This window comes from Sparus aurata, chromosome 13 (genome assembly GCF_900880675.1).
Source record: "Sparus aurata chromosome 13, fSpaAur1.1, whole genome shotgun sequence".
NCBI lineage: Eukaryota > Metazoa > Chordata > Actinopteri > Spariformes > Sparidae > Sparus > Sparus aurata.
In genome coordinates this window covers 35261255-35286770 of record NC_044199.1, presented here as the reverse complement: position 1 = coordinate 35286770, position 25516 = coordinate 35261255, and the positions used below count along the sequence as shown (strand labels likewise).

The following is a 25516-nucleotide window of genomic DNA, read 5'->3' as shown; positions in this document are numbered from 1 at the left end:
ACACAAAGAACATAAACACCAATTGAACATCCAGAATATACAGAATATATATAACATATTGAACATATAGAATATACAGAAACTGAAGGACATACAGAACATATAGAACATAAAGAACATACAAAATATACAGAACATATAGAATATATTGAACATATAAAATATACAGAAACTAAAGGACATACAGAACATAAAGAATAGAACATATAGAACATATTGAACATACAGAATATACAGAACATATTGAACATACAGAATATAAAGTATAGAACATACAGATCATATAGAACATACAGACAATGTTTGTATCCTCTTCATGTCATTACATTTCCAACTTCCCTGAAATATTTCCAGAACACGAGATCAACACTTCAGAACCTGGGTTAGGTTAGGAAGAAGAGGGGCAGGAGGAAGAGGAGGAAGAAGGGGAAGAGGAGGAGGAAGAAGAGGCAAGGAGGAGGAGGGAGAGAAGGAAGAAGGGGATTAGGAGGAGGAAGAGGAGGAAGAGAATGAAGAAGAGGAGGAGGAGGATGTGAAGCATTTCCTTTTTCCATCTGCATCTCTGAGAGAATAAAACCCTAAAGTCTTGATGAGTTCAGGTTAAAGAGAAGAACAAGAACAAGAACAAGAAGAAGCAGTATCAGTAGTAGTAGTAGTAGTAGTAGTAGTATCAGTAATATAAGTAGTATTAGTAATATTAGTATTATTATTAGTAGAAGAGTCCTCCACTGAGTGTGTTGATGCGGGGACCAGTCCTACGCAGCTGTGTCCCGGACATGAGCAGCAGGCTGACAGTCATCATGGAAGGACTTCCTCTGTAGGACCGAGCCGAAGGGATCCGGAGCTTCACCTCCTCCCAGATCCGCTGTGAGAGCTGCAGACCGCCGCTGCTTCATCAGAGCAGCTCCGCTGGACTTCAAGCGATAGACTTTAAAGTGTGTGTTGGACATGAGTTCGGCTGGACGGAATAACGGAGCCTCTGTAAGAAAACAATTATCCGGGTGAAGTCGTCGGAAACTCGTCAGGAAGCCCAATGAGCTGCACACAGTCAACTCTCACTGACAGGTAGGACTCACGGCTTTAGTCCACCGATGCTGTTTGAACACAACATGTCCACTCGTGTTTTATCAATTCTAAATGTTTTGCTGAATCGCCTTTTCCAGTGGAGTGGCAACCAACAGCACCGCGCCAAACTCCATTATAAATCACCAAATTTAAGGCCATCTTGTTCTTTGAAAAAAGTTCACAGCCAGCAAAGCATAGTAAGAGATAATAAAGTGTTTAGTTTGGGGTTCTTGTGAATTCGGCAGTCAAATGATTAAATTAAAAAGCCCAAAATCTCTATAATGTAGTAGTTTTTACAAGCTGGCTCTGATAGTGTGCCTGCTGGGAGTCGCTGGCCTCTGGGATCAGCAGGGAATATCATCTACAAATGGAGGGTTTTATTACAGTTAAAAGGTGCTTCATCTACTAGACGTTCGCCGAACTGGATACAAACCTAAGATAAGTTCTGTGAGCTCTTAGATTATCTTGTAATTTGTGTGTATGTCTGGGAAACCGAGATCATGTAAAAATGAACAGATTTATCAACGTAGTTCGTCAAAGTTTCCCTTCTATCAAACGCATACCAGAGCATAACGGGGCTCGGTTTTTCCCTCTTTAGTGGGTGTTGATGGCAGGCTCCCCTCTCAGCCAGCAGGGGGCACCTTCCTGGAATGGGTCATTCTTTACTTTTGGCCCCCAAAGGTCACCTGACATCACAGGTTCATGTCTCTGTTGAGTGACAGGGCCCCTTCAGTCTGCTCAGACTGAAACATGTCCTGTAGTCCTGTTTGTTACAGGAGGGCAAGGAACGTTTCATCCAGTCACATAGAAACTGTCTGCAGCACACAACTCGAGCTAACTCAGTCTCATTGATCCGTGCACTGCAGTACACATTATTGATCACGTCACTTATTGATCACAGTGATCACAGGCTGTCAGAACTCATCAATCTCTTTGGTCCTGAAAAGCTCAGTATGGACCAGACGAGGTGAAGTGTTACCAGAAGGTGGATGGTTTTCATGGTCGTTATCATCTTCATGGTCTTACAGTCTTCATGGTCTTCATGGTTTTAAAGTCTTTATCATCTTAATGGTCTAACAGTCTTCATGGTCTTCATGGTTTTAAAGTCTTTATCGTCTTAATTGTCTAACAGTCTTCATGGTCTTCATGGTTTTAAAGTCTTTATCATCTTAATGGTCTAACAGTCTTCATGGTCTTCATGGTTTTAAAGTCTTTATCGTCTTAATGGTCTAACAGTCTTCATGGTCTTCATGGTTTTAAAGTCTTTATCATCTTAATGGTCTAACAGTCTTCATGGTCTTCATGGTTTAAAGTCTTTATCGTCTTAATGGTCTAACAGTCTTCATGGTCTTCATGGTTTTAAAGTCTTTATCATCTTAATGGTCTAACAGTCTTCATGGTCTTCATGGTTTTAAAGTCTTTATCGTCTTAATGGTCTAACAGTCTTCATGGTCTTCATGGTTTTAAAGTCTTTATCATCTTAATGGTCTAACAGTCTTCATGGTCTTCATGGTTTTAAAGTCTTTATCGTCTTAATGGTCTAACAGTCTTCATGGTCTTCATGGTTTTAAAGTCTTTATCATCTTAATGGTCTAACAGTCTTCATGGTCTTCATGGTTTAAAGTCTTTATCGTCTTAATGGTCTAACAGTCTTCATGGTCTTCATGGTTTTAAAGTCTTTATCATCTTAATGGTCTAACAGTCTTCATGGTCTTCATGGTTTTAAAGTCTTCATCGTCTTAATGGTCTAACAGTCTTCATGGTCTTCATGGTTTTAAAGTCTTTATCGTCTTAATGGTCTAACAGTCTTCATGGTCTTCATGGTTTTAAAGTCTTTATCGTCTTAATGGTCTAACAGTCCTCATGGTCTTCATGGTTTTAAAGTCTTTATCGTCTTAATGGTCTAACAGTCCTCATGGTCTTCATGGTTTTAAAGTCTTTATCATCTTAATGGTCTAACAGTCTTCATGGTCTTCATGGTTTTAAAGTCTTATCGTCTTAATGGTCTAACAGTCTTCATGGTCTTCATGGTTTTAAAGTCTTTATCGTCTTAATGGTCTAACAGTCTTCATGGTCTTCATGGTTTTAAAGTCTTTATCGTCTTAATGGTCTAACAGTCTTCATGGTCTTCATGGTTTAAAGTCTTTATCGTCTTAATGGTCTAACAGTCTTCATGGTCTTCATGGTTTTAAAGTCTTTATCATCTTAATGGTCTAACAGTCTTCATGGTCTTCATGGTTTTAAAGTCTTTATCGTCTTAATGGTCTAACAGTCTTCATGGTCTTCATGGTTTTAAAGTCTTTATCGTCTTAATGGTCTAACAGTCCTCATGGTCTTCATGGTTTTAAAGTCTTTATCGTCTTAATGGTCTAACAGTCCTCATGGTCTTCATGGTTTTAAAGTCTTTATCATCTTAATGGTCTAACAGTCTTCATGGTCTTCATGGTTTTAAAGTCTTATCGTCTTAATGGTCTAACAGTCTTCATGGTCTTCATGGTTTTAAAGTCTTTATCGTCTTAATGGTCTAACAGTCTTCATGGTCTTCATGGTTTTAAAGTCTTTATCGTCTTAATGGTCTAACAGTCTTCATGGTCTTCATGGTTTAAAGTCTTTATCGTCTTAATGGTCAAACAGTCTTCATGGTCTTCATGGTTTTAAAGTCTTTATCGTCTTAATGGTCTAACAGTCCTCATGGTCTTCATGGTTTTAAAGTCTTTATCGTCTTCATGGTCTAACAGTCTTCATGGTCTTCATGGTTTTAAAGTCTTTATCGTCTTAATGGTCTAACAGTCTTCATGGTCTTCATGGTTTTAAAGTCTTTATCGTCTTAATGGTCTAACAGTCCTCATGGTCTTCATGGTTTTAAAGTCTTTATCGTCTTAATGGTCTAACAGTCCTCATGGTCTTCATGGTTTTAAAGGTCTTTATCATCTTCATGGTCTAACAGTCCTCATGGTCTTCATGGTTTAAAGTCTTTATCGTCTTCATGGTCTAACAGTCCTCATGGTCTTCATGGTTTTAAAGGTCTTTATCATCTTAATGGTCTAACAGTCTTCATGGTCTTCATGGTTTTAAAGGCTTTATCATCTTAATGGTCTAACAGTCCTCATGGTCATCATGGTTTTAAAGGCTTTATCATCTTAATGGTCTAACAGTCCTCATGGTCTTCATGGTTTTAAAGGTCTTTATCATCTTAATGGTCTAACAGTCCTCATGGTCTTCATGGTTTTAAAGGCTTTATCATCTTAATGGTCTAACAGTCTTCATGGTCTTCATGGTCTAACAGTCCTCATGGTCTTCATGGTTTTAAAGGTCTTTATCGTCTTCATGGTCTAACAGTCTTCATGGTCTTCATGGTCTTCATGGTCTAACAGTCCTCATGGTCTTCATGGTTTTAAAGTCTTTATCGTCTTCATGGTCAAACAGTCCTCATGGTCTTCATGGTTTTAAAGTCTTTATCGTCTTCATGGTCAAACAGTCCTCATGGTCTTCATGGTTTTAAAGTCTTTATCGTCTTCATGGTCAAACAGTCCTCATGGTCGTCATGGTCTTCATGGTTTTAAAGGTCTTTATCTTCTTCATGGTCTAACAGTCTTCATGGTCTTCATGGTTTTAAAGGTCTTTATTGTTTTAATGGTCTAACAGTCGTCATGGTCTTCATGGTTTTAAAGGTCTTTATCGTCTTCATGGTCGAACAGTCTTCATGTTCGTCATGGTCTTCATGGTTTTAAAGGTCTTTATCATCTTCATGGTCTAACAGTCTTCATGGTCTTCATGGTCTAACAGTCCTCATGGTCTTCATGGTCTTCATGGTTTTAAAGTATTTATCGTCTTCATGGTCTAACAGTCTTCATGGTCTTCATGGTCTTCATGGTCTTCATGGTCTTCATGGTCTAACAGTCCTCATGGTCTTCATGGTCTTCATGGTTTTAAAGTCTTTATCGTCTTCATGGTCTAACAGTCCTCATGGTCGTCATGGTCTTCATGTTTTTAAAGGTCTTTATCGCCTTCATGGTCTAACAGTCTTCATGGTCTTCATGGTTTCAAAGATCTTTATCGTCTTCATGGTCTAACAGTCTTCATGGTCTTCATGGTTTTAAAGGTCTTTATCATCTTCATGGTCTTCATGGTCTTCATGGTCTAACAGTCGTCATGGTCTTCATGTTTTTAAAGGTCTTTATCGCCTTCATGGTCTAACAGTCTTCATGGTCTTCATGGTTTTAAAGGTCTTTATCGTCTTCATGGTCTAACAGTCTTCATGGTCTTTATTGTCTTCATGGTCTAACAGTCTTCATGGTCTCCATGGTCTTCATGGTCTATATGGTTTTAATGGTCTTTATTGTCTTCATTGTCTTCATGGTCTAACAGTCTTCATGGTCTTCATGGTTTTCAAGTCTTTATCGTCTTCATGGTCTAACAGTCCTCATGGTCGTCATGGTCTTCATGTTTTTAAAGGTCTTTATCGTCTTCATGGTCTAACAGTCTTCATGGTTTTAAAGGTCTTTATCGTCTTCATGGTCTAACAGTCTTCATGGTCTTCATGGTTTTAAAGGTCTTTATCGTCTTCATGGTCTAACAGTCTTCATGGTCTTCATGGTTTTAAAGGTCTTTATCATCTTCATGGTCTTCATGGTCTTCATGGTTTTAAAGGTCTTTATCGTCTTCATGGTCTAAGATTCCTCATGTTCTTCATGGTCTTCATGGTTTTAAAGGTCTTTATCGTCTTCATGGTCTAACAGTCTTCATGGTCTCCATGGTTTTCATGGTCTAACAGTCTACATGGTCCTCATGGTCTAACAGTCCTCATGGTCTTCATGGTCTTACAGTCTTCATGGTCTCCATGGTCTTCATGGTCTCCATGGTCTTCATGGTCTTCATGGTCTATATGTTTTTAATGGTCTTTATTGTCTTCATTGTCTTCATGGTCTAACAGTCTTCATGGTCTTCATGGTTTTAAAGGTCTTTATCGTCTTCATGGTCTAACAGTCCTCATGGTCTTCATGGTCTTCATCATCTTAATGGTCTTTATGGTCGTCATGGTTTTAATGGTCTTCATTTTCATGGAGTTAATGTTTGACTTGGCGCTGTTCAGATTCCATCCCTCACAGGTCACTGGTGTATTTTTACTCTCAGTAATCAGCAGCTTCCTGTGAGGAAACGCCAAAACAAAGACACACATGACTGAGTGGGAAAGTCAAACAGAGGCGTCTGATTGGTCGACCTTCAGTCTGCACAGAGGACGGAGTGTGATTGTTACAGGAACAGACGTCCGTATCATATATACAGTTTCAAATATTCAGACAGACTGTGAGTGGAAAAGCCTGACACAGACACACACACACACACACACACACACACACACAGAGCAGAGTGGACTTCTGGAGGAAAATCTGATGGAAAGCAAACACAGCTATAGTTTGTAGATGTTTCAGTTCAGGTGGAAACACTGAATGATCTTGTGGAGAGACTAACATGAGTGGATCAATATCAACCGTGTGTGTCTGTGTGTGTGTGTGTGTGTGTGTGTGTGTGTGTGTGTGTGTGTTGAAGGCTATCACTGCAGCCTGTAGTGGTCAGTTGCTGTGGTAACAGTTTCGTCAGCTGTGCTGAGGTCACCTGTTGGACAATGGTCAAGAGTTTTTTTAGTGAGAACAATTCAGTGTTAGCAGGCTGTTAGCTTCATGCTAACGTGTCCTCCTGTCTCACTGTCTGATGTCCTCCAGAGGACAGACATGAAGCCTTGATTCTTTCCTGGAGTACACTGCTGCGGTTGATCGCAGTAACTGATTGAAGAAGTTTGGTTAGTTTCAGCTTTTGAGTCATCAGAGAGGAAGAGATCAGACGGGAGGACGTCAGACAGGACGTCAGACAGGACGTCAGACAAGAGGACGATTTTGTAACTTTCAGAAACAGCCGATGTGACAAACTGTCCCTTCTCAGTGATTGGCCGTATGTGTGCGGGCGTTAAAGAGGGCGGGGTTTAATCTTCACACAAACGCTTCTGTCACTTCTCACCTGCAGATTATTTATCCTTGTTCTGAGTCCTCAGACACACAGTGGGTTCTACTAGCCCGGTTCGCCTCTTCTTCTTAATGTGTTTGAATTTCAGGACAATCATGCAGATACGAGCTGGAGGTGTAAACAGAGGTAGAATATGAGCAGCACAGGTTCACTGAGGTCCGTCAGCGTGTCACTCAAATCATCTGCCCTCAGATCAGCAGGCGGTGTTTCAAGAGACGTGGGAACCAGTTTCAGCTGTTCTCAGCTCAACCTGTTGACTCCTTCATGTGTTTGATCAATAGTTGGTTTATTCCAAAGTGCTGACTCATGTTGTGTATAAAGTGCTGACTCAGCGTTGATATGACAGTACAGGTGGTGTTTGGTTGGTTATAGGATGTCAGCAGACCTCAGAGCAGCTCTCTGGCTCTTTGTCACACAGTTTTGCTGATCTGTGTGTTTTCCCGCCTGACGACCACCACCACCTCCACCCTGGGACAGGAAGTGGTGACATCACTGTTAAACAATGTCAGTGGCCGCAGCAGATCGCCTCCGTCTGACTGACCGTCTCATTCTATCACATATTCTACACTAAATATTATACATACAGCTGATAACATAAGGATTACTTTTATCTTTAATACTTGAAACATTTTAAAAGTTATTTAATTCATTCACATTGACTCAACATGAGAGAAACAGTTTGCATTAACTGATAAACTTCATTTAATAGAACTGGATTAAAGTAAATTAAGTTTTTGTTTTGGGAAAACAACTTTTGAGAGCTGCTGTCAGAAAGAGATGTGATGATGATTTATGAGCCTGAAGAGCTGATCAATACATCATCTGGTCTGAGAAAATGATCATTTTCATTATCAAAAATAACAATTGATCAACTAATCATCAATAATTTAGTCTATAGAATTCTCATCACAGTTTCCCAGAGATGTTTTTAAATGACCCACAGAAGATTGGACCAGCTGGAACATGTTTGACACGTCTGCTTTCAAAATGACTCGGGCGATTGATCGGTTATCAGAGTAGTGAGGGATTGATTTTCTTTGGATTGACTGATTGGTGCAGCTCGACTGTGAATATAGTGAAATAAAATGTTTGTGAAGGATTTATGATTTCATTAACAGTGCTGAGTGTTCCCAGTCAGATTACTGCTGTCAGTTCACAGACTCTTATTAAATCTGGATGTTTGTGGTGAAACTGCTTCAGAGTCATGAGACTCACTGTGCAACATCACACACATCCAATAATCAATGAAGTTATTGTTTACTTACCATCTGCTGAACTGATCCCAGCCACAGTGCAACCTGACAGACCGGAGAGTAGTCCAAGTTCATTTATTAAAGGAGAAATTACAGAAGTTGCGTTAATGAAGTTTTTCTTCCTTAGTTAATTAAAAACTATGAAATTAACTCTGCATAGTTCTTGTCAGGTGATCTGTCTAATTAGTCTTATTGGTTCTGTATGAATCTTGATAAATGGTGTTGTGACATTATGATGTCTGTGTTAGCATGCTAACCAGGTAACCAGCCATGTGCTGTTTTGTAATACCACTTAGCTGCATGGCTAACAGTGTTACCTAGCTAACAGCAGCCACAGTTAGCAGCTATTAGCAGCTACTCTGTTGACATGCTCCTTCTTCATCCGTGTGGAGAAGCCCTTTTCTGACACTTTGACCCTTTAATATGAAATACAACGAACACAGCGGAATCCACGGATGGTTGTGTCTCTATCACCGTCTTCTTATAGCGTCTGTGTGATGTCTGTGTTGTTCACTGCTGTAGCTCTTGTTGTTGGTGACAGTGTTTGTGTCTCTTCAGAAAGCCGAATCATAAATCAATCACAGTTGAGTCATAAATCATGTTGTATTTCTCTGAATCTCTCTGGATGAAGTCTGAGATCGGCCGTTTATGAAGCTTCAGCGTGTTTCTCAGTGGACTCTGGTCAGCGTCCCTCTGGAGCTGTTATCATCCCAGAGGAACAGTCTGGTATTTGTGGCATCTGAAGCAGATTACTGCTGCATGTTGTTTCTGACCACTTTGATAACTGAACACAGTCTGAACTCATTGTGCAGTGGACACAGTCTCACTTATATGATAAAGAAATTAAAGATTCTCTGTCATCGTGCGGCCACTTCTCTTTTTTTTTTGGCGGGTTGTCCAGAGGCAGGACACATGTCACAGGTCACTGACGTTCATGGACTTTCTCTTTGGATTCTTTGGTTTCTTGAATATTCTGGGTCAGTGTCAGCTCATTACATGTTGGCTGATGAGTAACAAGGTGAAGTCTCCATGACATCGTCTGTCCAGCACAGAGTATTCTCCAGGTTTATTTTCGACTGTGTAATGTGTCTCAGGAGGACGTCTTTATAATAATCACCGTGTTACCAGCTGTAGCAGTGTTAGCTTCACTTTGTTTGAGTTCCAGCTGATTGTTGTCTTGTAAAATGGGTCTTTAACACACTCTCGATGTTACACATGCCGTACACTGTAACTCTAGTGAGCCTGTTAGCCGGAAATGCTAACAATTGTAGCTTAGATAAGACGAAGCACTGTTAAATCTACTTCTTACTATTTCTGGCCTGTCTCTTTAAAACGCATCCCCCCTCAGAACTGTTCCATCCACACAACTTCAGCTGCAGTCAGTTTAAAGTCTCGCTCCTTACATCCATCACCCGGCCCGGCTACGTTCAGTGCTACAGGAGCGTTAGCGTTGTGTTCAGGTGTCTCTGTACAGCACAGTGTCGAGTCACAGACTTCACAGTTGTCACCTGAGCTGAATCGGAGAATTTTAACCTCTGAACTCCATGATTGTGTCTTTAATGTGAAGCTGTTGAGATCCAGCAGGGTGACGTTAGCTGCCACACACTGAGCAGGATGCAGTTTGCCTGGTCTCATATCTGATCAGCTGATAATCTGCTGGAACCACAGCAGGAAGCCTCCGTCAGAGAGCCTCCATCAGAGAGCCATCTGTGGAGGAACAGACACTGTAACATTTTCCTTTTTGTGTCTGCAGTGGAGTCGGTTACAGGAGCTGGACACAAAGTTCGTATTCTCAGTTTTGTGTCTGTCTGAATCTCAAATCCAGGATTTAATGAATCCAATCTGTTCTGAGCTCAGTTAAAACAGGATTATTCACACTCTGTGGCAGCTGAGTCTAAGTTTCCTCAGCCTGCCGTCCCGTCTTCTCTCAGAGTCCCATGAATGCCTCCTCCCCGTCATCTCCTCCTCCTCCTCCTCCTCCTCCGTCTCTTTCCCAGCCTTCTCCTCATTCAAGAAACTGGAGTCGGGCCAAAGACCCTCGTCTCTGTTTCCGGGAATCTGTCCCACAAAGACTCAGTATAGTGGGTTGGCTGTGACGTGGGAGTCATTGTTAAGAGCCTGGGGCCCCCATTGTCCAGAGGAGGAACAGCAGCACAAACAAACCTCCTCTGGTGGAGCGAGGAGGAGGAGGAGGAGGAGGAGGAGCAAGAGGAGGAGGCCCTCTGCTATTAATACATGAACCTCCTCCCTCCAGGGGTTTAAATCGCTCATCAGAATCAGAAATACTTTATACTAATATGTGTGTGTAAATGTATATGTGTATAAATATATGTGTGTGTGTGTGTGTGTGTGTGTGTGTGTACATGTGTGTATATATGTACATATATGTATATATATGTATATATGTATATATATATGTATATGTGTGTATATGTGTGTGTGTGTATGTATGTATGTATGTATGTATATATATATATATATATATATCATCTCTCTCTCTCTCTCTCTCTCTCCTCTCTCTCTCTCTCTCGCCTATCTCTCTCGCCCTCTTGTGTGTCTCTCTCTCTCTCTTTTTTTTTCTCTCTCTCTCTCTCTCTCTCTCGCTCTTCATCTCTCCTTCTTCTCTCTCTCATCTCTCTCTCTCTTTTTTTTTTTCTCTCTCTTCTCTATCTTTGTCTCTCTCTCATCCTATCCTCTCTCTCTCTCTCTCTCTATCTCTATCTCTCTCTCTCTCTCTTTTTTTTTCTCTCTCTCTCGCTCTTTTTCTCTCTCCTCTTCTCTCTTCCTCTCTCATATATCTATATACCCTACATCGTCACGTCTGAACAGCTGAACAGAAGCACAGGGGTGACTGTGACTGTCACCGTTCACTCTCACTGTGGTTTATGAAACATTGTGCTTGTGATCTTCACTGAGGTTACCAAGTGATGTACCAGTGCGTTCATTGTGCACTGAGACAATCCAGTCAGTCATGTTTCTGTCTTAATATTTACCATACCTGTGAAACATACTACTCAAACCTCACTGCTGACATCATCACCTGCACTGGAACTTGATCCGTGCATATTTACATGAAACTGCATGTTTTTGATGATACTTATAAAACACTGTTCAGTGGCTGGAAATCCAGAACTTCATGTGGAATATGAGTCAGTTCACAGTTTGATCTTTAAACATCAACAGTGAGCTGGAAAAGAAGCTTTATGAGAATCAGTTTGTGTATCTGTCGTGATAGAGTGATATAATGATGGAGTGATGTAATGATCTGTAGAGACTCTCGTGTTTATGATGATGTGATGTACGTCTGTGTTTCTGCAGGACCCCAAACATTCTGAACAAAGAGCCGACAGATAAGAAACAAAGTAAACATGAGAAATCCTCCGTTGCCCTCAAACATGAGTTTGACCCAACAGGTGAGAAACAAACACACTTATTATTATTATTTTATCTTCTTTCTTACATTTACATTTACATTTAGAGCATTCAGCAGATGCTTTTGTCCAGAGCGACTTACAATATGTACATTTGTCACAAGAGAGAAACACGACATCACCGTCGATGGAGTAAAAAGAAAAATAGAAACAATCTTCAAGCTGTTGTCTGAGGATCGTAGCTGCTGTTCATCAAGCAGCCCTTCAGTACATTAGTGCTGGGATAAGAACATACAGGTGCATGTATGTTATATATATATATATATATATATATATATATATATATATATATTGGGGGGGTCGAGGTGAAGTCTGAACAGTGAGTCATCTTCAGTGATTAGAATTTTCTTGAATTAGTTTTTCTGTGAAGTTGAATTAATCAGAGTTGGTTGTCAGATGGATATCAGGGTTTTCTTTCATCTTTTTTTTATTCATAACTTTGTAAATCTACATTTTCCACCTCCGGCATCTGAAATGTGAAGATTTGATCTTTTCATTCACTGAATATCTGAATGTTTTCAACTATTGGCAGCTCAAAATAAGAAATGTGAACATGTGATCTGAAGCTCTGGGGACAGACCTCTTCCCAACAGACAGGCAGGCTAATTAATAGTTAAGTATATTTTTAAACAGTTTTTAATTCAGTGAGTAAACTTATAGATCTGGTCTTCTTAGGAATTCACCTGTCGAGGTTCATGTTTCGTTCTGCCCAACATTTGCTTTAAACTTTAGAATAGGAGCTGTAGGAGTTGAGCTGGCGGCTGGTGAAGAGGAGGTCGGAGGTGGTGCGGCTCAAACAGGTTGTTAAGGCGGTTGTTAAGGTGGTTTCCATGGTTTCAGGTCGACATGAATCCTCTCTGCCCTTTTTTTTCACCCTGCGTTGAGCGTTGAGGCTCCTTCATGGAGTCCAGCAGAAAACCAGACCGAGGTGAACGTCGTCAGGAAGAAGACGTGTTGAGCCAGCAGACGTCACACTGAATATACAGAGTGTATTATATATGAGTATATTATATATGAGTATATGAGTTTACAGACGGAGACGCTGGTGTGACGGGTCATGAGGACGGCAGATTCAGATTCATTAGCTGTGCTGCTGATGGCACAAAGTCAGTCAGGGGATTTCCATATCATCAGCTGGACACACAGATGTTCGTGAGGCTGCTGTGAGGGTGGAGCAGATGTTCACTATACAACTGTTGATGCTGGCAGCTGCACACATGCATCAGTTATGATGACAGATCAAAATCTTTTATTTTATTTGAAATGGAGTATAATTATTTTATTTCAAGGATGTGACAGAGACAAGAGAGGAACACAGATGGTTCACTTCCTGTCAGGGAGACTTTTCCCACAAAGTGACAGAAGCAGAAAAAAACACTGAAGTTCCTTCATTAGTTTCTCTTCTTTATTCTCGTTTGCGTGTGTGTGTGTGTGTGTGTGTGTGTGTGTGTGTGTGTGTGTGTGTGTGTCAGGTCTGGTGCAGCGCTGTGTGATCATCCAGAGAGATGAGAACGGCTTCGGCCTGACTGTCAGTGGAGACAACCCTGTGTTTGTACAGCTGGTTAAAGAAGGTAAGAGAGGGGCACACACACACACACACACACACACACACACACACACACACAGGTGCACTATGTGTGACTGTTGTGTGTGTTGTCCTGTAGATGGCGCTGCGATGCGAGCTGGTGTTCAGACAGGAGACAGGATCATTAAGGTGAGACTCTGACCTCAACCATCAGCAGCTGATTCTGAGCAGGACTTACTGAGTACATTATTGATTCAGCTCTGATCAGACTGATCCGAGCTTTTCTCTTCAGTTACAGTTATCTGTTAAACTGCTGATTCTGATCAACAGTTCTGTTTCATTGCTGTCTTTTTCACACTTCACCACTTTTATTCAGTTGACATGCAGAACTACCATAGAGACGTCTCAGAAGCACTCTTTGGGGTCCAGTGAGGTGTCAGGGTCCATCTGAACCAGGATAATGGGTCCTTGTTGTTCTGTTTGTTTAAAGGGATATTCCGGTGTAAGTTTAATCCATGGTCTAACACACCGTGAAACTGTGATAGACTCCCTCTCGAGAGATCAAGTTAGCAGACCGCTAATTTACGGAGTTTTATCAACTTCAGAAACGACCGCACGACAACAATACACTGCAGTAAATGGATCCAAATATAAACCGCCACCAAAAAGCCACAAATAATGCTCAGAACAGCACCAAACTTCAGCAACAGTACAAATAGGGTCTCAGCACATAGTCCGGGGCATCTAACCTCCACTAGCTTAGCTGGATTTCTACTGAAAAGCTGACTAAATTTACCACTCTTCTGCAGCAGCTTCCTGTTGACGGGAAGTCCCGACGAGTCGATTACCGAGTGCAGTAGAGTTCCGCGGCTCATGGATGAAAATGTATGATTATGACTCCATGGAAAAGCAATCAAAGTTCATATGTGTCTTACCTGCCAGTTTATAACAGTTATTATCGAGAGCGGACAGGGAAAAGAACGGAATTGAGCATTTCTAACCGCACTCGGTAATCGTCGCGTCGGGACTTCCCCGACCCGGAAGCTGATGGAGGAGAGTTGAAATCTGTTTTTAGCTTTTCAGTAGAAATCCAGCTAAGCTAGCGGAGGTTAGATGCCCCGGACTATGTGCTGAGACCCTATTTGTACTGTTGCTGAAGTTTGGTGCTGTTCTGAGCATTATTTGTGGCTTTTTGGTGGCGGTTTATATTTGGATCCATTTACTGCAGTGTATTGTTGTCGTGCGGTCGTTTCTGAGGTTGATAAAACTCCGTAAATTAGCGGTCTGCTAACTTGATCTCTTTTTCACGGTGATTTAGACCGTGGATTAAATTTACACCGGAATATCCCTTTAAATACTTCTGACTTCTGGGTCAGCCTCCACTTAAAGACGTCTGAGGACTCTTAGCAGCGAGGATCTGTGTCCATCACCGTGTCATGCTCCCACACCGCCCACATGCTCTTTCTGTTGAGTCTGAAATGAAACCACAGGTGTCCACAGGGCTCAGAGTAAACGGTGATAACAGGCTCCTCCCTCTCTGCTCCTCAGATTCTCCATCCTGCTGCTGTGTGTCTTCACTGCTGCAACACAACACAACACAACACAACACAACACAACAATTTGTGCTTTATTTACTGCTGTGTGATGAAGCTACAGGGAGCGCTGCCGGCTGTGAAACACTACAGGTTATTTCTGTGATCATATTAAACAATGATGTGTTCTGTAGTAACACACTGCAGGTGGAGTGTTGAAGGTGTCAGAATATATCCAGTCTGGTCCTTAAAGTAATAACCATGTTGTACCTGTGTGTTTTCAGGTGAACGGCACCTTAGTGACACATTCAAACCACATCGAGGTCGTGAAGCTGATCAAATGTGAGTCATGTTGAGCTGAGACGCTAAACGCTACCTGCTCTGCATCAGAGCTGCTGTGATTGGCTGAGACATCTGTCAATCTAACACACAGACAGCTGATTGATTGTCAGCTCTTCAAATTTAATTTAATCTGTCGAGAAACTGACTGTGTGTATCGTCATTAATACTGTGCTCACACCCTCCTGCTCCCCCTGCTCCTTCTCCTGCTCCTCCTCCTGCTCCTCCTGCTCCTTCTCCTGCTCATCCTGCTCCTCCTGCTCCTTCTCCTGCTTCTCCTTCTCCTCCTGCTTCTCCTTCTCCTCCTGCTTCTCCTCCTCCTCCTGCTCCTTCTCCTGCTCCTCCTCCTGCTCCTCCTGCTCATCCTGCTCCTCCTTCTCCTCCTCCTCCTCCTGCTCCTCCTGCTCCTCCTCCTGCTCCTCCTGCTCATCCTGCTTCTCCTGCTTCTCCTGCTCCTCCTGCTTCTCCTTCTCCTCCTGCTTCTCCTCCTCCTCCTGCTCCTTCTCCTGCTCCTCCTCCTGCTCCTCCTGCTCATCCTGCTTCTCCTGCTTCTCCTGCTCCTCCTGCTCCTCCTGCTCCTTCTCCTGCTCCTCTTCCTGCTCCTCCTGCTCCTCCTGCTCATCCTGCTTCTCCTGCTTCTCCTGCTTCTCCTTCTCCTCCTTCTCCTCCTGCTCCTCCTGCTCCTCCTCCTCCTCCTCCTCCTCCTCCTCTCCTCTCTGCAGCTGGATCCTATGTAGCTCTGACGGTGCTGGGAAGGCCTCCGGGCCTCTCTCACATCCCTCTGGAGGAGGGAGAGGAGGAGGAGAAGGAGGAAGGAGCAGAGGTCTCCTCTCTGTCAGCGCCTCACTCACCTGTCCTGTCAGGTGTGGAGCAGAGTGGTCACATGACCTGCAGCTCCTCCTGCAGCCACCAGGAGGGCATCAGCTCCTCTCTGCCTGACGGGGTGAGACTTCCTGTCTGCACCTGCACGTCAGGTGTTTCTTATTCACCTTATAACTCATTTATAACACTTTGATTAAAGACATGAAATTATTCACACTGAGCCTGATTCACTCTCATATTTAGTCTTTATGATGTTCATGTTCCTGTCAGATTGGTTCTGAGCTCTGTGGTTCTTCTTTCAGCGTGAGAACAGAACCCCAGTCAGTCTGCAGAAGATGTTAGCGAAGGAGCAGCTCGAACTGCGGGTGCGTTGGTCATGTTTCCTCAGATTCAGTCTTCATCATTAAAGGTTTGTACAGAGAATCATCAGCTCCTCTCTTCTAACAAATCTGTCTCCTGTGATGTGCTGAAGGTGAAGGAGGACGAGTACAGCCGGAGCCCACGACCCAAACTGCTGAAGGAGATCCAGGAGGTGAAGAAGAACATGTCAGTGCTGCAGGAGCAGATCAGAGCAGCAGCTCAGGTTCATTCATATGAACTCATATCATCAGTCTCCTCGGTTCCTGCCGTCTCCACAGGACCTTCGTTAGATGAATAATTCTTGTGTGTTTCAGGACGGAGCCTCGGGGTCCAGGAGTCCTGAGGCTGAGGACGGAGACGCCGGTCCTCCTCTGAGGGATCACACCTCGTCTTCACAGGGCGCCAACGGGCCGTCAACCAACTGCTCTGTGAGTATCAGCACACATCAGGAAGTACTCCAGTAAAAGTAAAAGATATGGGGTTAAAATATTACTGTGGTAAAAGTGAAAGTCACCCACGTGAAGAGTTCTCGAGTAAAAGTCTTAAAGTATCTGATATTTATTGTAGTTAAGTATCAAAGTATCAGTAAAGTAACTGATCCATGTGTAAACTGTGAGTCAGCTGATCATCAATCTGTTTATTCTGATCAATGAGAAAATCAATTCAGTTAAAAATGATGCAGCATGTAATCTGTAAAGTAATAGCTATCAGATAAATGTAGTGGAGTGGAAGAATAAAGAGCCAGAAGATGGAAATACTGGTGTAATTGAGTACAGTAGCTGAGTAAATGTACATGGTCACATTCCCTCAGTGTGACATCATTGTAATCAGTTACAGGACGAGTTACTAGAAAATGAATATCTGACAGTTTACAATCAGTTCATGAGAACAGTCGAGCAGAGTTTGTGTTGTTAATAACAAAGAGTGTCGATAATTACAAAGAGTGTTGTTAATTACAAAGTGTTGTTAATTACAAAGTGTGTAGTTAATAATAAAGTGTGTAGTTAATTACAAAGTGTGTAGTTAATTAGAAAGAGTGTAGTTAATAACAAAGAGTGTAGTTTAAAAACAAAGTGTGTTGTTAATAACAAAGAGCGTTGTTAATAACAAAGAGCGTTGTTAATTACAAAGAGTGTAGTTTAAAAACAAAGAGCGTTGTTAATAACAAAGAGCGTTGTTAATAACAAAGAGCGTTGTTAATTACAAAGAGTGTAGTTTAAAAACAAAGTGTGTCGTTAATAACAAAGTGTGTCATTAATAACGTAGTGTGTAGTTAATAACAAAGTGAGTCGTTAATAACAATGTGTGTCGTTAATAACAAAGTGTGTCATTAATAACAAAGTGTGTCGTTAATAACAATGTGTGTCATTAATAACATAGTGTGTTGTTAATAACATAGTGTGTTATTAATAACATAGTGTGTCATTGATAACAAAAGAGTGTCGTTAATTACAAAGAGTGTTGTTAATAACAAAGTGTGTATTTCATAACAAAGTGTGTAGTTAATAACAAAGAGTGTTTTGTTAATAACAAAGTGTGTTGTTAATAACAAAGTGTGTAGTTAATAACAAAGTGTGTCATTAATAACAAAGTGTGTTGTTAATAACAAAGTGTGTCGTTAGTAATAAAGAGCGTCATTATTTACAAAGAGTGTTGTTAACAAAGTGTGTAGTTAATAACAAAGTGTGTCATTAATAACATAGTGTGTTATTAAAAACAAAGCGTGTAGTTAATTACAAAGTGTGTCATTAATAACAAAGTGTGTTATTAAAAACAAAGTGTGTAGTTAATAACAAAGTGTGTCATTAATAACAAAGTGTGTCATTAAAAACAAAGTGTGTAGTTAAAAACAAAGCGTGTAGTTAATTACAAAGTGTGTCATTAATAACATAGTGTGTTATTAAAAACAAAGCGTGTAGTTAATAACAAAGTGTGTCATTAATAACATAGTGTGTTATTAAAAACAAAGCGTGTAGTTAATTACAAAGTGTGTCATTAATAACATAGTGTGTTATTAAAAACAAAGTGTGTAGTTAATAACAAAGTGTGTCATTAATAACAAAGTGTGTCATTAATAACAAAGAGTGTCGTTTAAAAACAAAGTGTGTAGTTAATAACAAAGTGTGTCATTAAAAACAAAGTGTGTAGTTAAAAACAAAGCGTGTAGTTAATTACAAAGTGTGTCATTAATAACATAGTGTGTTATTAAAAACAAAGCGTGTAGTTAATAACAAAGTGTGTCATTAATAACATAGTGTGTTATTAAAAACAAAGCGTGTAGTTAATTACAAAGTGTGTCATTAATAACATAGTGTGTTATTAAAAACAAAGTGTGTAGTTAATTACAAAGTGTGTCATTAATAACAAAGTGTGTCATTAATAACAAAGAGTGTCGTTTAAAAACAAAGTGTGTAGTTAATAACAAAGTGTGTCATTAATAACATAGTGTGTTATTAATAACATATTGTGTTATTAATAACATAGTGTGTCGTTAATAACAAAAAGTGTCGTTTAGTGTTGTTCATCCAACAGGAAGTCTTCTGACTCAGCACCTATAAATACACATGAGACTCCTGCAGCAGTCGGCTGCAGACTAAACAATCAATCTGACTTAAGTGTTGTGTTCTTCTGAGTGTATGTATTAATGTGTGTGTGTGTGTGTGTGTCTGTCTGTGTGTGTCAGACTCACTCAGACATTCCTGTTTGGAGAGAGACGCCCTGTCAGAGTCCAGACGTCAGCCACAGAGACGGATTCATCTTCAGTCCATCACCTGAGACCGAGGACCCTCCTGACACGGTGACACACACACACACACACACACACACACACACACACACACACATCCATTCCTCTAGTGTTGTTAAATCTTCCCTGTGAAGACATTTTGAAGTTGTTGTTCTACCTACAGCTGTCAGTGTGTTGATGTGTGTCAGTGGTTCTGTGTGTCAGTGGTTCTGTCAGTGTGTATAACTAGGCCCATATATCACTCAGGACTCCAGTGTGCAGTGCATTGTGGGTAGCTTTCCCAACCTTGTCCACCCTCAGATCATCGGAGCAGAAGACGACTACTTTGACTCTCAGCAGGAGCAGGTATCTGAAGACGTGTCTGGAAGCTGATTGGATGTCACAGTATATTCCGTCTGCATAATATTTAAATTGATAATATAGACGATGGTCACAGTTTTTATTCTGAATCAATCAAAAATCATCCTGCTTTTGTTTACAAAGATCAAATCAAAGATCAGTGATTCTGTCATTATGTACGGCCTCACCTCACCTGGATACATAATGTTCATGTAAACATCTGGAAACAAGACAAACTCCTCTGATGAGCTCGTTGTCTCATCATGTTGTCTCTCTGTGTGTCAGATTAACGGAGAGTGCAGCTCCTTCCAGAGTGTCGACTTGTTGAAGTCTCGGCCGGCTCATCTCGCTGTCTTCCTCCATCATGTTGTGTCACAGTTTGACCCTGCACCTCTGGTACACACACACACACACACACACACACACACACACACACACACACACACACACGCTAATCTATAATATTAATAATAATCCAGATCAGGACACATATTGAATGTTTCCATTTTTGTTTTGTAAAAAGTTCCCAACAGTCAAATCAAGTAAAAGTGAAGATGTGGTGTTAAAATATTACTTTACTTTACCCACATGTATCTGATATTAAATGTAGTTTAGTATCAAAGTATCAGTACAGTAACTGATCCATATTAACATGTATGTGTAGACTGTATACTGTGAATCAGCTGATCATCACAATCCCTGTTTTTATCTGATCAATCATTAAATCAGTTTAAAAATGTTCCTTCTCTGGCTCTGATGTAGTATGTAATCTGGAAAGTAACCAGTAACTTAAGTTATTAAAAAGTGGAAGTTTTAAGTTGCAGGAAATGGAAACCTCAAAATTGTACTTGAGTCAATGTACTGAGTTCCATTCTATCACAGTCAGTGTTCTGAACTACATTACCCAGAAGCACTCTGTTCTGTATCCAGGGTGGTTTATTTATATATATAGTTTTGTGTTGGTTGATGCTTTAACCTTTTATTGATGAATTTGCACGTAACTTTAATGAGTCCAGTAAAAACCCCTCTGGTTCCGTCTTTGTAATCAGATTTCTGTCCGTACAGATGGTACTGTATGTCTGAGTTCTGGACTGTGTATTGTAAATAGAAGAACTGATGACTGACAGTGAGTGTTGTTGTCTCGTCTCCTGTCAGCTGTGTTATCTCTATGCTGACATGCACAAACAGACCAGCTCCAAAGAGAGCCGGCGCTTCTTCATGGAGTTCCACTCTCTGTTTCTGGACCGATCAGCCGTACGTTTCTCTCTTTAGTCATCTTCATGCCTGTGATCACACATCGTGTTGCATTCTTCATATATTAGTGAATGTTCCTCTCATTCTGTTTCTGGTTCCAGAACCTTAAAGTGCCGCTGCCGGAGACGATCGCAGCCGAGCTGGGTGAGAGACGCAGGACGAGGAGCGTTCTCTGCAGTGGACCACCTTCAGTGTAGCAGTGATTTCATTCACCTGTCAGAGTGAAGAGTTGTGATGTTGTCTGTTTTCTGTGTGTGTGTGTGCAGAGAAGCGCAGGCTGGAGCTGATCCCAGAGGAGCTGTGTAAACAGTACACTCAGGTGTTACAGGACACTCTGTTACCGGACCTGCACAGGAACCTGGAGGACTTCAGGTAACACTCACACCTCTAATGATGCCATGATGTCACCTCCTGACACAAATGTTTTTATAATATCTCTACGTGTTGTCCTGTGTGTGTCTGTGTGTGTGTGTACAGACAGAAGCGCAGTATGGGTCTGACTCTGGCTGAAGACGAGCTCTCTAAACTGGACTCTGAAGGAAAAGAGGCTTTAGAGAAGGAATGCTGCTGCGCTGAACACATCCTGTCTAAGATCGAGGATATCCTGTAAGCGTGTGCACACACACACACACACACACACACACACACTCACACAAACACACACAGACACACGTACATCACTTCCTGTACTCCAGGTGGGAATGTGTGTGTTAACCCTGAGCTGTGTGTTGCAGGTTAACGTCTCAGCCCACAGAGGAGGAGAAGTGGTGAGAAGACGGTCTGATGTCTGTTCAGACTGATTTACACTAAACTGCATGAAAATACCTCACACGTCTCCAGAATGACAAATATTATGTGTGTCACATAAAAATGATCATGTGACCACCAGTCCTCCACAAACCAGGAGCTTTACTCAAGTCCAACAGCACTTCACAGGGGAGGATTCAGCCAGCACACACTCTTTGTTGCACCACCACAGTCCTGAACGTAGATCAGATCATATAGATCATATAGATCAGATCGTATAGATCAGATCGTATAGATCATATAGATCAGATCATATAGATCAGATCATATAGATCAGATCATATAGATCAGATCGTATAGATCATATAGATCAGATCAGATGGATCAGATCATATAGATCAGATCATATAGATCAGATCAGATGGATCAGATCGTATAGATCGTATAGATCAGATCATATAGATCATATAGATCATATCATATAGATCAGATCATATAGATCATATAGATCAGATCATATAGATCAGATCGTATAGATCGTATAGATCAGATCATATAGATCAGATCAGATGGATCAGATCATATAGATCAGATCATATAGATCAGATCAGATGGATCAGATCGTATAGATCGTATAGATCAGATCATATAGATCATATAGATCATATCATATAGATCAGATCATATAGATCATATAGATCAGATCAGATGGATCAGATCGTATAGATCGTATAGATCTGATCATATAGATCATATCATATAGATCAGATCATATAGATCATATAGATCATATCATATAGATCAGATCATATAGATCATATAGATCAGATCATATAGATCAGATCGTATAGATCGTATAGATCAGATCATATAGATCAGATCAGATGGATCAGATCGTATAGATCTTATAGATCAGATCATATAGATCATATAGATCATGTCATATAGATCAGATCATATAGATCATATAGATCAGATCGTATAGATCATATAGATCAGATCATATAGATCAGATCAGATGGATCAGATCGTATAGATCGTATAGATCAGATCATATAGATCATACAGATCATATCATATAGATCAGATCATATAGATCATATAGATCATATCATATAGATCAGATCAGATCAGATGGATCAGATCAGATGGATCAGATCATATAGATCAGATCAGATGGATCAGATCATGACGTTGTTCCTGTGATGTTGCAGTCAGGCGGTGCAGTATGTGATCCTCACCTATATGAAGCACCTCGGGGTGAAGGTGAAGGAGCCTCGAGGACTTGAACATAAACGAGCTCGTATTAACTTCCTGCCCAAGATTAAGGTCAGAACACACAAACATGCTTCATGATGCACACACACACACACACACACACACACACACACACACACACACACACACACACCTGTCACTAGTCACTGTCACTGTTGTGTGAATACTAACGAGGTTTGTGTGACATCAGATCAAAGATTTTGGACTAATTACAACAAATCATTTTGTTTCCTTCATTAATTATTATGTTAACGAGCAGAAGAGCATCAAGCCTGAGAAGGAGGGCGAGGAGAAGGTGAAGAAGCCTCGATTTCCCAGCATCCTCGGCCCACCACGGCGCCTGAGCAGAGTGGACTCCAATTCAGGTGAAGACAAAACAAACACGTCCACCTTAAATATGTCCTTTTAAAATGTCCCAGTGTCTTAATGCAGAGTGAGAAACATTACAACAGCTGTGGTCATGTGTCTGTGGACGTCTCTGTGGACATGTGTCTGTGGACGTCTCTGTGGACATCTCTGTGGACATCTCTGTGGACGTCTCTGTGGTCATGTGTCTGTGGACATGTGTCTGTGGACATGTGTCTGTGGACATGTGTCTGTGGTCATGTGTCTGTGGACATGTGTCTGTGGACATCTGTGGACGTCTCTGTGGACGTTTCTGTGGACGTCTCTGTGGTCATGTGTCTGTGGACATGTGTCTGTGGACATCTGTGGACGTCTCTGTGGACGTTTCTGTGGACGTCTCTGTGGTCATGTGTCTGTGGTCATGTGTCTGTTGACATCTGTGGACATCTGTGGACGTCTCTGTGGACATGTCTCTGTGAACATGTCTCTGTGTACGTCTGTGGACATGTGTCTATGGACGTCTCTGTGGATGTCTCTGTGGTCACGTCTCTGTGGATGTCTCTGTGGTCATGTCTCTGTGAACATGTCTCTGTGTACGTCTGTGGACATGTGTCTGTGGACATGTGTCTGTGGACGTCTCTGTGGTCATGTCTCTGTGAACATGTCTCTGTGTACGTCTGTGGACATGTGTCTGTGGACATGTGTCTGTGGACGTCTCTGTGGACGTCTCTGTGGACATGTCTCTGTGAACATGTCTCTGTGAACATGTCTCTGTGGACGTCTGTGGACATGTGTCTGTGGACATGTGTCTGTGGTCATGTGTCTGTGGACATGTGTCTGTGGACATCTGTGGACGTCTGTGGACATGTGTCTGTGGACATGTGTCTGTGGTCATGTGTCTGTGGACATGTGTCTGTGGACATCTGTGGACGTCTCTGTGGACGTTTCTGTGGACGTCTCTGTGGTCATGTGTCTGTGGACATGTGTCTGTGGACATCTGTGGACGTCTCTGTGGACGTTTCTGTGGACGTCTCTGTGGTCATGTGTCTGTGGACATGTGTCTGTTGACATCTGTGGACATCTGTGGACGTCTCTGTGGACGTCTCTGTGGACATGTCTCTGTGAACATGTCTCTGTGTACGTCTGTGGACATGGGTCTGTGGACGTCTCTGTGGATGTCTCTGTGGTCATGTCTCTGTGAACATGTCTCTGTGTATGTCTGTGGACATGTGTCTGTGGACATGTCTCTGTGGACGTCTCTGTGGACGTCTCTGTGGACGTCTCTGTGGACGTCTCTGTGGACATGTCTCTGTGAACATGTCTCTGTGTACGTCTGTGGACATGTGTCTGTGGACGTCTCAGTGGATGTCTCTGTGGTCATGTCTCTGTGAACATGTCTCTGTGTACGTCTGTGGACATGTGTCTGTGTACGTCTGTGGACATGTGTCTGTGGACATGTGTCTGTGGACGTCTCTGTGGACGTCTCTGTGGACATGTCTCTGTGAACATGTCTCTGTGGACGTCTGTGGTCATGTGTCTGTGGACGTCTCTGTGGACGTCTCTGTGGTCATGTGTCTGTGGACATGTGTCTGTGGACGTCTCTGTGGACGTCTCTGTGGACATGTCTCTGTGAACATGTCTCTGTGGACGTCTGTGGTCATGTGTCTGTGGACGTCTCTGTGGACGTCTCTGTGGTCATGTGTCTGTGGACATCTGTGGACATCTGTGGACGTCTCTGTGGACGTCTCTGTGGACGTCTCTGTGGACATGTCTCTGTGACCATGTCTTTGTGTACGTCTGTGGACATGTGTCTGTGGACATGTGTCTGTGGACGTCTCTGTGGACGTCTCTGTGGACGTCTCTGTGGACATGTCTCTGTGAACATGTCTCTGTGAACATGTATCTGTGGACGTCTGTGGTCATGTGTCTGTGGACATCTCTGTGGACATGTCTCTGTGGACATGTCTCTGTGAACATGTCTCTGTGGACATGTGTCTGTGGACATGTGTCTGTGGACATGTGTCTGTTGACATCTGTGGACATCTGTGGACGTCTCTGTGGACGTCTCTGTGGACATGTCTCTGTGAACATGTCTTTGTGTACGTCTGTGGACATGTGTCTGTGGACGTCTCTGTGGATGTCTCTGTGGTCATGTCTCTGTGAACATGTCTCTGTGTACGTCTGTGGACATGTGTCTGTGGACATGTGTCTGTGGACGTCTCTGTGGACGTCTCTGTGGACATGTCTCTGTGAACATGTCTCTGTCAACATGTCTCTGTGGACGTCTGTGGTCATGTGTCTGTGGACGTCTCTGTGGACATGTCTCTGTGGACATGTCTCTGTGAACATGTCTCTGTGGACGTCTGTGGACATGTGTCTGTGGACATGTGTCTGTGGTCATGTGTCTGTGGACATGTGTCTGTGGACATCTGTGGACGTCTCTGTGGACGTTTCTGTGG

The 25516-nt window shown here is 42.0% G+C and overlaps 1 protein-coding gene across 5 annotated transcripts in view; it reads left to right on the top strand.

Annotated features, from left to right (window-relative positions):
- Positions 1 to 520: 520 nt before the first annotated feature.
- The window catches only part of arhgef12b (Rho guanine nucleotide exchange factor (GEF) 12b), a 45252-nt gene continuing 20256 nt past the window's right edge, over positions 521 to 25516 (top strand). For 4 of the 5 annotated variants that reach the window (XM_030437043.1, XM_030437042.1, XM_030437041.1 and 1 more), the window contains exons 1-19: positions 521 to 1065; positions 11658 to 11752; positions 13243 to 13341; positions 13435 to 13484; positions 15112 to 15169; positions 15889 to 16109; positions 16291 to 16353; positions 16461 to 16571; positions 16663 to 16776; positions 19032 to 19145; positions 19341 to 19439; positions 19719 to 19829; positions 20589 to 20687; positions 20789 to 20831; positions 20954 to 21059; positions 21165 to 21293; positions 21422 to 21454; positions 22649 to 22763; positions 22972 to 23077. In XM_030437043.1, the coding sequence (XP_030292903.1) occupies positions 1034 to 1065; positions 11658 to 11752; positions 13243 to 13341; positions 13435 to 13484; positions 15112 to 15169; positions 15889 to 16109; positions 16291 to 16353; positions 16461 to 16571; positions 16663 to 16776; positions 19032 to 19145; positions 19341 to 19439; positions 19719 to 19829; positions 20589 to 20687; positions 20789 to 20831; positions 20954 to 21059; positions 21165 to 21293; positions 21422 to 21454; positions 22649 to 22763; positions 22972 to 23077 (1798 nt within the window). In that variant the 5' untranslated portion in view covers positions 521 to 1033. The remainder of the gene's footprint in view (positions 1066 to 11657; positions 11753 to 13242; positions 13342 to 13434; positions 13485 to 15111; positions 15170 to 15888; positions 16110 to 16290; positions 16354 to 16460; positions 16572 to 16662; positions 16777 to 19031; positions 19146 to 19340; positions 19440 to 19718; positions 19830 to 20588; positions 20688 to 20788; positions 20832 to 20953; positions 21060 to 21164; positions 21294 to 21421; positions 21455 to 22648; positions 22764 to 22971; positions 23078 to 25516) is intronic. The other variant, XM_030437044.1, reaches the window with a different exon arrangement.